At 43.9% G+C, this 15,000-nt stretch overlaps 1 protein-coding gene across 3 annotated transcripts in view; it reads right to left on the minus strand.

Moving 5' to 3' along the window:
• Nucleotides 1–15,000, minus strand: part of LOC110513606 (kalirin) — a 72,457-nt gene that overhangs the window by 25,910 nt on the left and 31,547 nt on the right. For all 3 annotated transcript variants that reach the window (XR_005052492.1, XR_005052491.1, XM_036982253.1), the window contains exons 17-33: nucleotides 14,813–14,932; nucleotides 14,425–14,643; nucleotides 12,671–12,820; nucleotides 12,089–12,230; nucleotides 11,770–11,885; nucleotides 11,073–11,195; nucleotides 10,728–10,910; nucleotides 10,113–10,237; nucleotides 9,714–9,890; nucleotides 9,238–9,307; nucleotides 8,217–8,306; nucleotides 7,964–8,056; nucleotides 7,720–7,831; nucleotides 7,386–7,576; nucleotides 5,536–5,637; nucleotides 4,752–4,906; nucleotides 3,176–3,278 (exon numbers count right to left, since the gene is read on the minus strand). Coding sequence is in view for 1 of the 3 variants with exons in the window: in XM_036982253.1 (XP_036838148.1) it covers nucleotides 3,176–3,278; nucleotides 4,752–4,906; nucleotides 5,536–5,637; nucleotides 7,386–7,576; nucleotides 7,720–7,831; nucleotides 7,964–8,056; nucleotides 8,217–8,306; nucleotides 9,238–9,307; nucleotides 9,714–9,890; nucleotides 10,113–10,237; nucleotides 10,728–10,910; nucleotides 11,073–11,195; nucleotides 11,770–11,885; nucleotides 12,089–12,230; nucleotides 12,671–12,820; nucleotides 14,425–14,643; nucleotides 14,813–14,932 (2,271 nt within the window). In the remaining 2 variants the exon portion in view is untranslated. The remainder of the gene's footprint in view (nucleotides 1–3,175; nucleotides 3,279–4,751; nucleotides 4,907–5,535; nucleotides 5,638–7,385; nucleotides 7,577–7,719; nucleotides 7,832–7,963; nucleotides 8,057–8,216; nucleotides 8,307–9,237; nucleotides 9,308–9,713; nucleotides 9,891–10,112; nucleotides 10,238–10,727; nucleotides 10,911–11,072; nucleotides 11,196–11,769; nucleotides 11,886–12,088; nucleotides 12,231–12,670; nucleotides 12,821–14,424; nucleotides 14,644–14,812; nucleotides 14,933–15,000) is intronic.

Here is a 15,000-nt window from a genome sequence, read left to right on the forward strand (position 1 = left end):
ATGACTGCCTTAAATCTAGTGGCCACAGAAGAACAAGCCATAGCGCTCACAAAAAAGATGTGTGCGTTCAGGGTAGGTTTAAGTTGACCAAGTGGGTCAGCAACAGCCGTGAGGAACACAAAGCCAAGCAGATAAAAGATCTGCACCTGGACAGAGAGAAGCTGCCTGTTGAAAAAGCACTTGGAATCCAATGGAACAATGAAAGTGATGCGTTTACCTTCCGAGTCATCGTCGAGAACAGACCCCTGACGAGAAGAGGTATCTCTCAACCATCAGCTCTGTTTACCCTCCATTACGTTTCCTCGCCCCGTTTATCTTAAAGGCAAAGCAGATTCTTCAAGAATTCTGCAAGCTAAAGTGTGGATGGGACGAAGTCATCCCCGAAGAACACTTTATTTCATGGAGGAGATGGCTCTCAGAGGTGGACCAGCTGTCCAGATTCCAGATTGACTGGTGCATGATGCCTGAGAACAGCTGCATCACTTCGGTGATGCAAGTGAACAAGGTTATGGCACGGCAAGTTACCTTAGGTTCACAAACGGTATGGAAAAGGTCCACATTGCATTCATGCTGGGGAAATCAAGAATGATTCCACTCAATCAGATGACGATCCCCAGACTGGAAGTTGCTGTAGCAACATTGGCGGTGCGAGTGGACAGGATGTTAAAGTTGGAGCTCCAGATTGAACTCTAGGAGTCAACTTCCTGGACAGAAACTTCCTGGACAGAAAGACAGTCCGTGCTAAAATACATCCTCAACGATACCAAGAGATTCCATACCTTTGTGGCTAATAGGGTTGCTGTGATCCGTGACATATCGAAAGCAAAACAGTGCAGGTATTTGATCTCCAAACCCAACCCAGCCTATGATGCCTCAAGAGCGTTACATGTTGAAACTTTCCTGAACTCAAAGAGATGGCTCAAAGGACCAGAATACCTGGAGAAAGCAGAAACACACTTGCCGAAAGTCCCCGAGGAGCTTGGCTCCATCCCTCCGGATGATCCAGAGGTGAGAAAAGACGTAATCGTAAACAGTACAAGTGTGGAAGAAAAGAGTCCAACCAGCAAACTGATTAAGTACTATTCAACATGGAACAGCTTGAAGAAAGCAGTTTCCTGGATGCTGAAACTGAAGAGAGTTCTACAGTTAAGCCAGAAAAGGAAAGTTCTCACATAAACGGATCCAGAATCAGATCAGAGTTTAACAAATTCATTGAAGGAACAAATTGACATTTTCAAATTAACGTTTGGAAAATAAAGTCTCTCTGTGGATGACCTAGATGAAGAAGAAAGGGTAATCATTCGATTTGAGCAAAGACAGCACTTTAAACAAATTGCACTCATTGTGAAAGGAAGACAGTGTGCCAAGGGAAGCGGCTCAATCTGTAAGCTTTATCCAATTGTTGACAATGGCATTCTGAGAGTGGGAGGAAGGTTAAGCAAAGCTGCTATGCCTATAGAACTAAAGAATCCTATGATCCTGCCCAAAGACTTCCACATCTTCAGACTGATCTTACTCCACATCCATGAGCAGGTTGGCCACTCTGGGAGAGGACACATGCTTTTCAGTCTTCGCCAGCGATATTAGATGCCATGTGCCAAGGCCTTAGCATGGAAGATCCTAAGAGCTGTGTCTTCTGCAGGCGGGTACAAGCTAGAGCTGGAGAACAGAAGATGGCCGACCTTCCACAAGATCGGGTGTCACCTGATTTGCCGGCTTTCACCCATGTTGGCATAGATTACTTCGGCCCCATAGAGGTGAAGCGAGGCCGCGTTCATGTGAAGCGGTATGGTGTGATCTTTACTTGCCTTGTGAGTCAAGTTGTCCACTTAGAATTTGCTAGTTACCTGGATACTGATTCCTGCATCAATGCCCTGCGCAGGTTCCTCTGTTGAAGAGGCCCAGTGACAAGTATCAGAACCGGCAATGGCACCAACTTTGTTGGAACACACAGAGAGCTAGGAGAAGCGTTGAAAGAGCTGGTTCACAACAAGATTCAAAATGCATTACTGAAGGAAGGAGTGGATTGGTCATTCAACCCTCCCTCTGGAGCCCACCATGGGGGGTATGGGAGAGGTTGAAAAATATCCTATATTTAGTCCTTAAAGAGCAAGTACTGGATGATGAGGCTTTGCAGACAGCCTTGTGTGAAGTTGAGGCGATCATGAACGACAGACCAATCACAACTGTAACAAATGACCCTAATGATCTAAAACCCCAGACTCCGAACCATCCACTTTATCTGAAAACAAAGCCAGTCCTGCCACCAGGACTATTCCAGAGAGGAGACCTATACTCACCAAGGAGATGGAAGCAAGTACAATATATCACTGACCTCTTCTGGAAGCAATGAATCAGGGAGTATCTTCCACTTATGCAGGAGTGGAACAAGTGGAAGAAAACTAAGAGAAACTTCAGTCCTGGTGACCTTGTTTCCATCGTGGATGACACAGCTCCAAGGAACTCTTGGCTAATGGGGCGTGTGGTGGAGGCGTGTGTCAGTGCAGTTAACAATTAGGGGCCGGTATGTTAGAGCCGATTTAGACATAGTTGGATAAAAGACAGAACATACAGAGCTCCATGTATCTGTGTGTAAATATATGAATGTATGTGAGGAATTATTAGGTACCTTTATGATTTATATTTACCTGGTTGAGGTATATTAATTTGTTATTAGTGTAACTTAGTTTCTGCCCCCCCTCTTGCCCATTCATTGTACTGTGGTAAGTGTGTTAGTGGTAGGATAAAGACAGGAAGTTGGGCCTTCGGGGGTGGAGGGAGTCCTAGCTAGACGGTTTAGAGTTTTGACCAGACATACAAACAGAACATAATATGCATTTTCATGTCAAGTAATCTATGCCTTAAGTTGATTAGATAATCACTTTAGTTAGATATAAGAAAAATCAATCATCTATTTTGTTGCACCATTTCCTTGGATCTCATTGAATGTTTTTGCCGTTTGGCTTTTGTGAACTTTGAAGGTGGACTGTATGCGTCAGAAACAACCCTGCCTCAGGCTTGGCAGTGGCTATGTTCCATTAGCAAAGGAAGTCACTACACTCTTAGAAGCTCTTAGAGTCTCTGTATGAGTATATATACACACTTAGAACAGATCACTCTTGGGTACGTTTTGTGTAAACAGTGGTGGCTGCTGGGTAGTGTAGTCTGTCTCTACCTTGTCGCTGTCTGCTGTGTTCTGAGAGGTGCGGGAGGCAATGGAGACGGTGTCCGGCTGGCTGCTGGCATCTCCCAGGCTGTCTGCATCGTCATTGGTGTCTCTGGGGGGTGACGTGTACACATCAAAAATATCATGATACATACCGCACAAACTGATGAAACTTACATAATAAAAACCATGGAGATCCTATCAAAGTTCCAGAATGGGGTGAAAATGGCAGCCATATTGGACAGGGAGAAATCCCACCCAGTCTAATGTGAATGAATGGCAGCCATATTGGACAGGGAGAAATCCCACCCAGTCTAATGTGAATGAATGGCAGCCATATTGGACAGGGAGAAATCCAACCCAGTCTAATGTGAATGAATGGCAGCCATATTGGACAGGGAGAAATCCAACCCAGTCTAATGTGAATGAATGGCAGCCATATTGGACAGAGAGAAATCCCACCCAGTCTAATGTGAATGAATGGCAGCCATATTGGACAGGGAGAAATCCAACCCAGTCTAATGTGAATGAATGGCAGCCATATTGGACAGGGAGAAATCCCACCCAGTCTAATGTGAATGAATGGCAGCCATATTGGACAGAGAGAAATCCAACCCAGTCTAATGTGAATGAATGGCAGCCATATTGGACAGGGAGAAATCCAACCCAGTCTAATGTGAATGAATGGCAGCCATATTGGACAGGGAGAAATCCAACCCAGTCTAATGTGAATGAATGGCAGCCATATTGGACAGGGAGAAATCCCACCCAGTCTAATGTGAATGAATGGCAGCCATATTGGACAGGGAGAAATCCAACCCAGTCTAATGTGAATGAATGGCAGCCATATTGGACAGGGAGAAATCCAACCCAGTCTAATGTGAATGAATGGCAGCCATATTGGACAGGGAGAAATCCCACCCAGTCTAATGTGAATGAATGGCAGTAGAGACATAATCCTGATTTTACTGATGAAGGAGAATAAAAGTAAGGCATGTGATATATCACAAATTGTGTAATAGAATTATTGTCAACCTAAAATATTGTTATATAATTATAAATAAAATATATGTAAACAGACCATAAATGTCTAAATGTTTCCTTTCCTGGAAAGCTGAGAGTGCTATTATATGATACAATATCAGAACATGTTGTATTTACACTTGTAAACATCATCAACAGAATCATCAACTGATGCAGCCAGTGTGGCTGTGGATTGACTGCGTTGTTTGAATGGAATGTTGGCATATTGGCATTTAATTTGAAACATTCATGGAATCATTCCTCTAAAACTGGCTGGCTATCTAGCTAACAAACAGTGCAGATAAATGATTAAAATGTATTATTTAACACAATATCTTATCACAGCACAAACCATGTTTGACCAACTCCCTGACCAAAATGTCTGACATTTATCCCAACATAAGAATGTTCCTGACCATTCTGGTATTATAATTCCTAATTCTATAATAAAAACACTCAAACCCACAGCTCTGTCATGCAAGTAATACAAACTGTACAACCACCTTAGCAGTACAAGAGACAAGAGAGGAAGTGGGCTGTGTGTGTGCACGTATGTACAAACCTCCTGTTGATGCTGCGCGTGCGGACCAGGGTGGGGGCGGGGGTCTTGGGGAGGGGGATGGGCTCCCTCAGCGCTCCTCTCAGATGGCCACGTCTCTCCTGGATCACCTGACGCACGCTACGTACCCACTCCTGCTTCAGCTCCAGAGATGAGGCCTGGGGAGGGATGGATGGGATGGAGGGAGGGAGGGAGGGAGGGAGGGAGGGGGAGAGAGAGAGGGAGGGAGGGAGGGTGATAGAGAGAGAGATAGAGCACGGGAGGGGAGTGAGAGAGGGAGAGAGAGAAGGGGGAGAAGGGGGAGGGCAGGAGATAGTGATAAAACGAGACAAACAGATAGTAAAGTAAATATAGGAAAGCACAACAGAAGCCACATCAGAGGAGAGTGCACATGAAAAGGTTCAGAGTGCACATGAAAAGGTTCAGAGTGCACATGAAAAGGTTCAGAGTGCACGTAAAAAGGTTCAGAGTGCACGTAAAAAGGTTCACCAGAGATGTTTTAATTGTTTATTGAACCTTTATTTAACTAGGCAAGTCAGTTAAGAACAATGTATTATCTACAATGACAGCCTACCCCGGCCAAGCCCTAACCCGGGCTTCGCAATGCCAATTGTGCGCCACCCTATGGGACTCCCAATCACGGCCGGTTGTGATACAGCCTGAAATCAAACCCGAGTCTGTAGTGATGCCTCTAGCACTGATATGCAGTTGGAGAGTGCACATGAAAAGGTTCACCAGAGATGACAGGCAGTAGGAGAGTGCACTTGAGAATATATTTGGCTGTTACCTTGAGGACGGTCTTGTTGTCCGAGGTGGGGGTACGGCCCACCCACAGAGCAAACTTACAGGGGTCCCCCTCAATATGCTCTGTCACCCCCAACTCTGACGTCTGGAAGAGGACACAAGGCAGTTAATGTTTCCTTTGGGAAACGAGGTGGGGTATATGGGATGTAGAATGCATGAAAGTATATACGTGTTGTAGCCATACCCTCAGGCTGCTATTGCAGAGGTACCTGGTGTGGTAGACTAATATTTTATATGTGTATTACTATGTTTATGGTATAGTATGGTATGGTATAGTATTGTATAATATGGTATAGCATGGTATGGTATAGTATGGTATGGTATGGTGTAGTATGGTATAGCATGGCATAGTATAGTATGGTATTGCATGCTATAGTATAGTATTGTATAGTATGGTATGGTATAGTATAGAATGATATAGTATGGTATGGTATAGTATGGTATGGTATAGTATGGTATTAGTTTAGTATTGTATTAGTTTAGTATTGTATGGTATGGCATGGTATTTTATGGTATGGTATAGTATAGTTTGGTATAGTATGGTATTAGTATAGTATGGTATGATATTTGTATAGTATATTATAGTATGGTATGGTATGCTATAGTATAGTATAGTATAGTATGGTATAGTATGATATGGTATAGTATTGTATAGTATGGTATAGTATGGCATAGTATAGTATTGTATAGTATGGTATGGTATAGTATGGTATAGCATGACATAGTATAGTATGGTATGGTATAGTATAGAATGGTATAGTACAGTACCCTCAGCCTGCTCTTGTAGAGGTACTTGGTGTGGTAGAGTAATATTGTATAGGTGTTTTACTATGTGTATAGTTTAGATGGGAGTACAGTATGGTATGGTGCAGTATGGTACAGCATGGTACGGTGTAGTATGGTGCAGTATGTTACAGTATGGTATAGTATGGTACGGTGCAGTATAGTACAGTATAGTATGGTATTGGTTTAGTATTGTATGGTATTTTATGGTATGGTATAGTATAGTATGGTATAGTATGGTATTAGTATAGTATGGTATGATATTTGTATAGTATATTATATTATGGTATGGTATGCTATAGTATAGTATAGTATGGTATAGTATGATATGGTATAGTATGATATGGTATAGTATGCTATAGTACGGTATAGTATGACATGGTATGGTATAGTATAGTATGATATGGTATGGTATAGTATGATATGGTATAGTATGATATGGTATAGTATGCTATAGTACGGTATAGTATTGTATAGTATGGTATGCTTTAGTATAGTATAGTATGATATGGTATAGTATGATATGGTATGGTATAGTATGATATGGTATAGTATAGTATGATATGGTATGATATAGTATGGTATAGTATGATATGGTATAGTATGATATGGTATAGTATAGTATGCTATAGTACGGTATAGTATTGTATAGTATGGTATGCTTTAGTATAGTACAGTATGGTATAGTATGATATGGTATAGTATAGTATAGTATGGTATAGTATGATATGGTATAGTATAGTATGGTATAGTATGATATGGTATAGTATGATATGGTATGGTATAGTATGATATGGTATAGTATAGTATGCTATAGTACGGTATAGTATTGTATAGTATGGTATGGTATAGTATGATATGGTATGGTATGCTATAGTATAGTATAGTATAGTATTGTATGATATGGTATGGTATGCTATAGTATAGTATAGTATAGTATAGTATAGTATAGTATAGTATAGTATTGTATGATATGGTATGGTATGCTATAGTATAGTATAGTATAGTATAGTATAGTATAGTATAGTATAGTATAGTATAGTATAGTACCCTCAGCCTGCTCTTGTAGAGGTACTTGATACGTCCGGAGGAGTCCTTTATCTCTTTACTGAAGACCAGCGAGAGCTCGAACAGGAACAGGTGGCGTTCCCGGCCTTTCCTGATAAGGGATTTAGGATCCCACACCTGAAAGGTATCCTGCAGGAGCAGCTCTCCCTGCACCTCCAAGCCCTCCTCCAGACCTGGGATAGGAATACAGCAGGAAGTCATGTCACATCTTACAGCAGGATGTTACATCATACAGCAGGATGGTACATCATACAGCAGGATGGTACATCATACAGCAGAAAGTGACATCATATAGCAGGATGTGACATCAGCTCACCCTCTAGCATGCTAACATGCATGGCATCGTTGGCTCGCTTTGGAACACTCAGCATGACATCCAGACCCTCCTTGATCTCGCCTTTTCCCTCCTCACAACACGCCAACAACTCCTGGACAGACAGACAGACAGACAGCGAGACAGTGAGACAGAGAGACAGCGAGACAGAGAGACAGCGAGACAGAGAGCATAAGAATAGTGTCTTGTTAAACCAACACACATCAGTATTTCTCATGTTCTGTACCTTGAGAAGGAGCTGGTACTTGGTGATGCGCTGAACTGGCTTGATGAGCGCTGAGGAGATGGAGTTAGCAAGACCATGTCTCCTTTGGACCTCCTACACACATACACACACAGCGTAAAATCAGGGCTGCAGAGACGCTACACTGAACAGTGATCGCCATCTACAGACTAACTGTATTATGCTCAGATGTGGAAAAGAGAGTGAGAGAAAGAGAGAGAGAAAAAGAAAGAAGAAGGGAAATGGAGAGTGTCACCTGAAAGAAGCCTGCCCCATGTTGCTGGATCAGAAGGCTGGAGTCTGGTTTATTTCTACAATACGTCACATACATGTGGAACTTATCTGCCTGAGAGAGAGAGAGAGAGAGAGAGAGAGAGAGAGAGAGAGAGAGAGGGAGAGAGAGAGAGAGAGAGAGAGAGAGGGAGAGAGAGAGAGAAAAGTTGAGGTTCAGACAACACTCCCGCAGTACTGTGATTCATTGGAACACAAACACACTCTCTCTCTCTCTCTCCCTCTCTCTCTCAATTCAATTCAAGGGGCTTTATTGGCATGGGAAACATATGTTAACATTGCCAAAGCAAGTGAGGTAGATAATATACAAAAGTGAAATAGACAATAAAAATTAACAGTAAACATTACCCATACAGAAGTTTCAAAACAATAACGACATTACAAATGTCATATTATATATATATATATACAGTATTGTAACAATGTACAAATGGTTAAAGTACACAAGGGAAAATAAATAAGCATAAATATGGGTTGTATTTAAAATGGTGTTTGTTCTTCACTGCTTGACCTTATCTTGTGGCAACAGGTCACACGTCTTGCTGCTGTGATGGCACACTGTGGAATTTCACCCAGTAGATATGGGAGTTTATCAAAATTGGGTTTGTTTTCGAATTCTTTGTTGATCTGTGTAATCTGAGGGAAATATGTGTCTCTAATATGGTCATACACTGGGCAGGAGGTTTGGAAGTGCAGCTCAGTTTCCACCTCATTTTGTGGGCAGTGTGCACATAGCCTGTCTTCTCTTGAGAGCCATGTCTGCCTACGGCGGCCTTTCTCAATAGCAAGGCTATGCTCACTGAGTCTGTACATAATCAAAGCTTTCCTTAAGTTTGGGTCAGTCACAGTGGTCAGGTATTCTGCCACTGTGTACTTTCTGTTCAGGGCCAAATAGCATTCTAGTTTGCTCTGTTCTTTTGTTAATTCTTTCCAATGTGTCCTCTCTCTCTCTCTCTCTCTATCAGACATAATGTCTTGGTGGTTACCCAGGTGACGAAGCAGTGACCCACATCCTCAGGTAGCTGTTCGTAGTTCTCCAGCTCCTTCAGGAAAATACTGCAACAAAACACAAACCATCATTATACACTATACACACATCTGTTATGCTGTGCCTACACCCCTCAAACACAAACATGGACCTTGAAGCCAGTTCCATTGCTTTTTTAATTCTTCCCCTCTAAGCAGTGACTGATTCAGACCTGAGACACCATGAGGGTGCAATTAATTATCAGGTAGAACAGAAAAGCAGCAGGAGTCAGGACCTGGTAAGGTAATATTTTAATACCTCTGTGCTATACCATAGAGACATACAGTATAATGTCATAGACCTGCAGAACTCTAGAATGGGATAATGGCGGCCATATTGGCTCGGGATAAATTCCATTTGTGTTCTATTTAATGATATGTGCTAAACACCATACATTACACACAGCTTGTGTTATACAGACTGTGATATACACACCTGTTATGGAACTCATAAATGTCCTGGATGTTCCCAAAGACAACGTCATCCTTGTTGGCGATCCTGGTGGGGATCTCTTCAGAGCCACTGGTCATCTCCCACAGGTAGGTATCAATACACTCCTGCAGATCCTTCACATACACCCTCTCCGTCTGGAGAAGCTCTGACATGATATACCTGTAGGAGTACCAAGAAACTGGCTTCTTTTTCAATAAATACAATTATCCCACTATCTCTCTGTCTCTCCCTCTTCTCTCTCTCTCACACACACACACACACACACACACACACACACACACATACACACACACACACACACACACACACACACACACACACACGTACCCTCTCTCCGTTTCCCCCTCTCTCTCATTCTCTCTCTTTCTCTGTTGGACTCACTCTTTCTTCCTGGCCGTCCTCCTCTTCTCGTCGCTGACCTCGTGGTTAGGGTCGTTCAGGTTCACTTCGGGGTCAGAGTCAGAGAGGCTGTTGGGGATGAGCTCCAGCTCCAGGTCCTTATTGTCCTACAGGGGACACCGTACACAGAGACAATTCAATACCACTCAGAGAACTTCATTGACATGAAGGAAACAGACATGGCAAAAAGCCCATGCATAAATCAATCTATCTCTGATTGACCTGGAATCTGATACACACACACACATACACCCACCAGCCAAACACATTCAGTCACCCTCACACACACAATACACCCACCAGCCAAACACATTCAGTCACCCTCACACACACAATACACCCACCAGCCGAACACATTCAGTCACCCTCACACACACATACACCCACCAGCCGAACACATTCAGTCACCCTCACACACAATACACCCACCAGCCAAACACATTCAGTCACCCTCACACACACATACACCCACCAGCCGAACACATTCAGTCACCCTCACACACACATACACCCACCAGCCAAACACATTCAGTCACCCTCACACACATGGAAAGCAACTAGTCATCAAGAAACACACACTCCAACCCTCACACACACCTGAGTGCAGCCTCCCAGTGCCGTCTCCAGTGTGTTCCGGTACTGGCCCATGCGCATGGAGAACTCTCGGTAGCGCTTGTCCACCGTCGACACACACCTCCGTAGCTCCACCCTGTGGGAGTGGCCCTTACCCAGCATGCTCTCTGCCAGCTGAATCAGCAGGTGCACCTTCTCCTGAGTGTGCTGGGAGGAGGTAGAGGGGAGAAATGGATTGTGGGAACTGTTCTGATATACACATCACCTTTGTAGTGTGTGAGTAAGCATTTGTGTATGTGAGTGGGTCTGTGTGTGTGTGGTGTGTGTGTGTGTGTGTGTGTGTGTGTGTGTGTGTGTGTGTGTGTTCACCTTAGCCGAAATACAGAATTCCCTGTGTTGAGCCAGCAGGTCCTGGGTCTCTGCACTGGTTGCCCCTGGCGATGTGAGAGTGGACAGGTAGTGCTCACCACTCTGTTGCAGCCAATCCAACGCCTAGAGAGAGAGAGAGAGAGAGAGAGAGAGAGAGAGAGAGAAAGAGAGAGAGAGAGAGAGAGAGAGAGAGAGAGAGAGAGAGAGAGAGAGAGAGGGAGGGAGAGAGAGAGAGAGAGAGAGAGAGAGAGAGGGAGAGAAAGAGAGTGAGAGAAAGAGAGGGAGAGAAAGAGAGAGAGAGAGAGAGAGAGAGAGAGAGAGAGAGAGAAAGAGGGAGAGAGACAAAGACAGAGAGAGAGAGAGAGAGACAGAGAAAAAGAGACACAGAGACAGAGAGAGAGAGAGAGAGAGAGACAGAGAGACAGAGAGAGAGATAGAGAGAGAGGGAGAGAGAGAGAGGGAGAGAGGGAGAGAAAGAGAGGGAGAGAGGGAGAGAAACAGAGACAGAGAGTCAGAGAGAGAGAGGAGGACAAACCATTTTCATGGTAATGTAATTGTCTGGGTGCCAACATGGTTCTGTCATAATTCTACATCTCAAACTCAGGTTTCCCAAACTGGGTGTGGACTCATCTAAAGGAGGTGTGGCAAACTCACCTGTTGGGTGTGGACTCATCTAAAGGAGGCGTGGCAAACTCACCTGTTGGGTGTGGCTCTGGAACAGCAGGTACTGTTGACACTGGTCCAGACGACGCTTCTTCAGAGTCCAGAAATGTAGAACCCTGTTCTCCCTCTGCAGGAGCTCACTGAGGATACCTATAAGAGGAACACACATTTAAACTGCCAGGTATAAACACAGTGGCAGAAATATCATCATCATGCATACGGATGCTCTTCTGTCTCTCTGTGTGTGTGTGTGTGTGTGTTTGCATGTGTGTGTGTGTGTGTGTGTGTGTGTGTGTGTGTGTGTGTGTGTGTGTATATGTGTTCATGTGTAATGTAACTGTGTGTTGGCTCACCTTTGACCTGCTGCTCAGGCACACGGGAGTGACCAGTGACCTCTGCGCCTGCACTGTGCCCGGAGATGGTTGCCATAGTAACGCTGTTGCGGTGGATGTACTTGAGGAAGACCTCTGCGTTGCGTCTGGCCAGGGTGCATGCCTGCAGGAAACAAGGGGTTAAAACATACCAACAGAGACTGTAGCTAAAAACTGTCTCTTTACCATCATCCATCCGTCTTTCTGTCCTCTATCCATCTTTCTGTCCTCTATCCGTCTTTCTGTCCTCGATCCGTCTTTCTGTCCTCTATCCATCTTTCTGTCCTCTATCCGTCTTTCTGTCCTCTATCCATCTTTCTGTCCTCTATCCATCTTTCTGTCCTCGATCCGTCTTTCTGTCCTCAATCCGTCTTTCTGTCCTCTATCCGTCTTTCTGTCCTCTATCCATCTTTCTGTCCTCTATCCATCTTTCTGTCCTCTATCCATCTTTCTGTCATATCTCTGCCTTTCTGTCCTCGCTTCGTCTTTCTGTCCTCTCTCTGTCTTTCTTTCCTCTCGCTTTCTGTCCTCTCTCTCTCGCTCTCTTTCTCTCTCTCTCTGTACCTTGAGGAAGGCTTCTTTTTGTTCCATGTGTTTGTTGATGAGGGGAATGAGGTGCTCCGGCTGGCCCCTGCTCCCCTGCCTCTCTCCGCCACCACACCAGTCTTCGTCCCTACGATACTCCTGTTCCAGGCTCTCCAACACACCACATACCTGGGGGGAAACAAGCATACAGTATGCCTGAGTATATACACATGGTCGCTGTCCACTGCCATGTGGTGCTGAACCTCTGAATTCCAATGATGTCTCTGACCGATTGAATGGTGCTGGATCTCCAGCCACTGCTATTACAGCTGGTTATTAAATCCTGATATTACAGCAGGTTATTATAGCCTGCTATTACAGCTGGTTATTAAATCCTGATATTACAGCTGGTTATTATAGCCTGCTATTACAGCTGGTTATTAAATCCTGATATTACAGCTGGTTATTATAGCCTGTTATTACAGCTGGTTATTATAGCCTGTTATTACAGCTGGTTATTATAGCCTGCTATTACAGCTGGTTATTATAGTCTGCTATTACAGCTGGTTATTATAGCCTGTTATTACAGCTGGTTATTATAGCCTGTTATTACAGCTGGTTATAAATCATGCTATTACAGCTGGTTATTATAGCCTGTTATTACAGCTGGTTATTATAGCCTGCTATTACAGCTGGGGATTATAGCCTGTTATTACAGCCGGTTATTAAATCCTGATATTACAGCTGGTTATTATAGCCTGTTATTACAGCTGGTTATTATAGCCTGTTATTACAGCTGGTAGCCTGCTATTACAGCTAGTTATTATAGCATGTTATTACAGCTGGTTATTATAGCCTGCTATTACAGCTGGTTATTATAGCATGTTATTACAGCTGGTTATTATAGCCTGCTATTACAGCTGGTTATTATAGCATGTTATTACAGCTGGTTATTATAGCCTGCTATTACAGCTGGTTATTATAGCATGTTATTACAGCTGGTTATTATAGCCTGCTATTACAGCCGGTTATTATAGCCTGCTATTACAGCTGGTTATTATAGCCTGCTATTACAGCTGGTTATTATAGCATGTTATTACAGCTGGTTATTATAGCCTGCTATTACAGCTGGTTATTATAGCATGTTATTACAGCTGGTTATTATAGCCTGTTATTACAGCCGGTTATTATAGCCTGCTATTACAGCTGGTTATTATAGCCTGCTATTACAGCTGGTTATTATAGCCTGCTATTACAGTTGGTTATTATAGTCTGCTATTATAACTGTTTATTTTTAGCCTGCTATTACAACTGGTTATTATAGTCTGCTATTACAGCTGGTTATTATAGCCTGTTATTACAGCTGGTTATTATAGTCTGCTATTACAGCAGGTTATTATAGCCTGCTATTACAGCTGGTTATTATAGCCTGCTATTACAGCTGGTTATTATAGCATGTTATTACAGCAGGTTATTATATAGCCTGCTATTACAGCAGGTTATTATAGCCTGCTATTACAGCAGGTTATTATAGCCTGCTATTACAGCAAGTTATTATAGCCTGCTATTACAGCTGGTTATTAAATCCTGGGCTGAGGCTACAAGAGGTGTGGGGATTAGGTTTGTGGTTAGGGTTGAACGTGGGTGTGGACACGAGGGTTAGGGTTGAACGTGGGTGTGGACACGAGGGTTAGGGTTGAACGTGGGTGTGGACACAAGGGTTAGGGTTGAACGTGGGTGTGGACACAAGGGTTAGGGTTGAGGTTGATAAGGAGATAGTGACTCTGACTCACCTGTTGTGAGGTCCGGTAGAAGGCTGCGGAGGCGTTGACCAGTTTGAGGCGGTCCTCCATTCGCAGCATCAGGGTCTGCCAGTGTAGCGCCACCGTCTGGGCACACGCCCTCACTGCCTCTGGGTCGTAGTGGCCCGCCCTCACCAGCAGCTCTGCCCGCTGCTGCAGCGCCAGCGCCACCTGGTGGGTCCTCTGGAGAGAGTCAGCATGAAGCAGAGACTGGGGGGAGGAGAAGGGGAGGGGGAAAGGGTAGAGAGGGACCAAATGGGGGCGAGGGGGGGATACAAAGAGAGAGAGGAACACTTATAAAAACTGATTTGACAACATTGCTTTATGTCAATAGAGTTTGTTTGCATTACAGTGACTGGTTTGCAGTGGGTGTAGTTACCTCTATGGCCTGTTGGAGGCGCTCATGTTCTCTCTGTAGCTGTTCAGCCTCGGACAGAGAGCTGGAGTTCACCATACAGGAAGACAACATCACCTCTCCTTCACTGATCCAGCCCAGCACCTGGGAACACACACACACACATATAGATAAACATTACATATAAACGTTATATACATATATGTGTGTGT

This window comes from Oncorhynchus mykiss, chromosome 7 (genome assembly GCF_013265735.2).
Source record: "Oncorhynchus mykiss isolate Arlee chromosome 7, USDA_OmykA_1.1, whole genome shotgun sequence".
Taxonomy (NCBI): domain Eukaryota; kingdom Metazoa; phylum Chordata; class Actinopteri; order Salmoniformes; family Salmonidae; genus Oncorhynchus; species Oncorhynchus mykiss.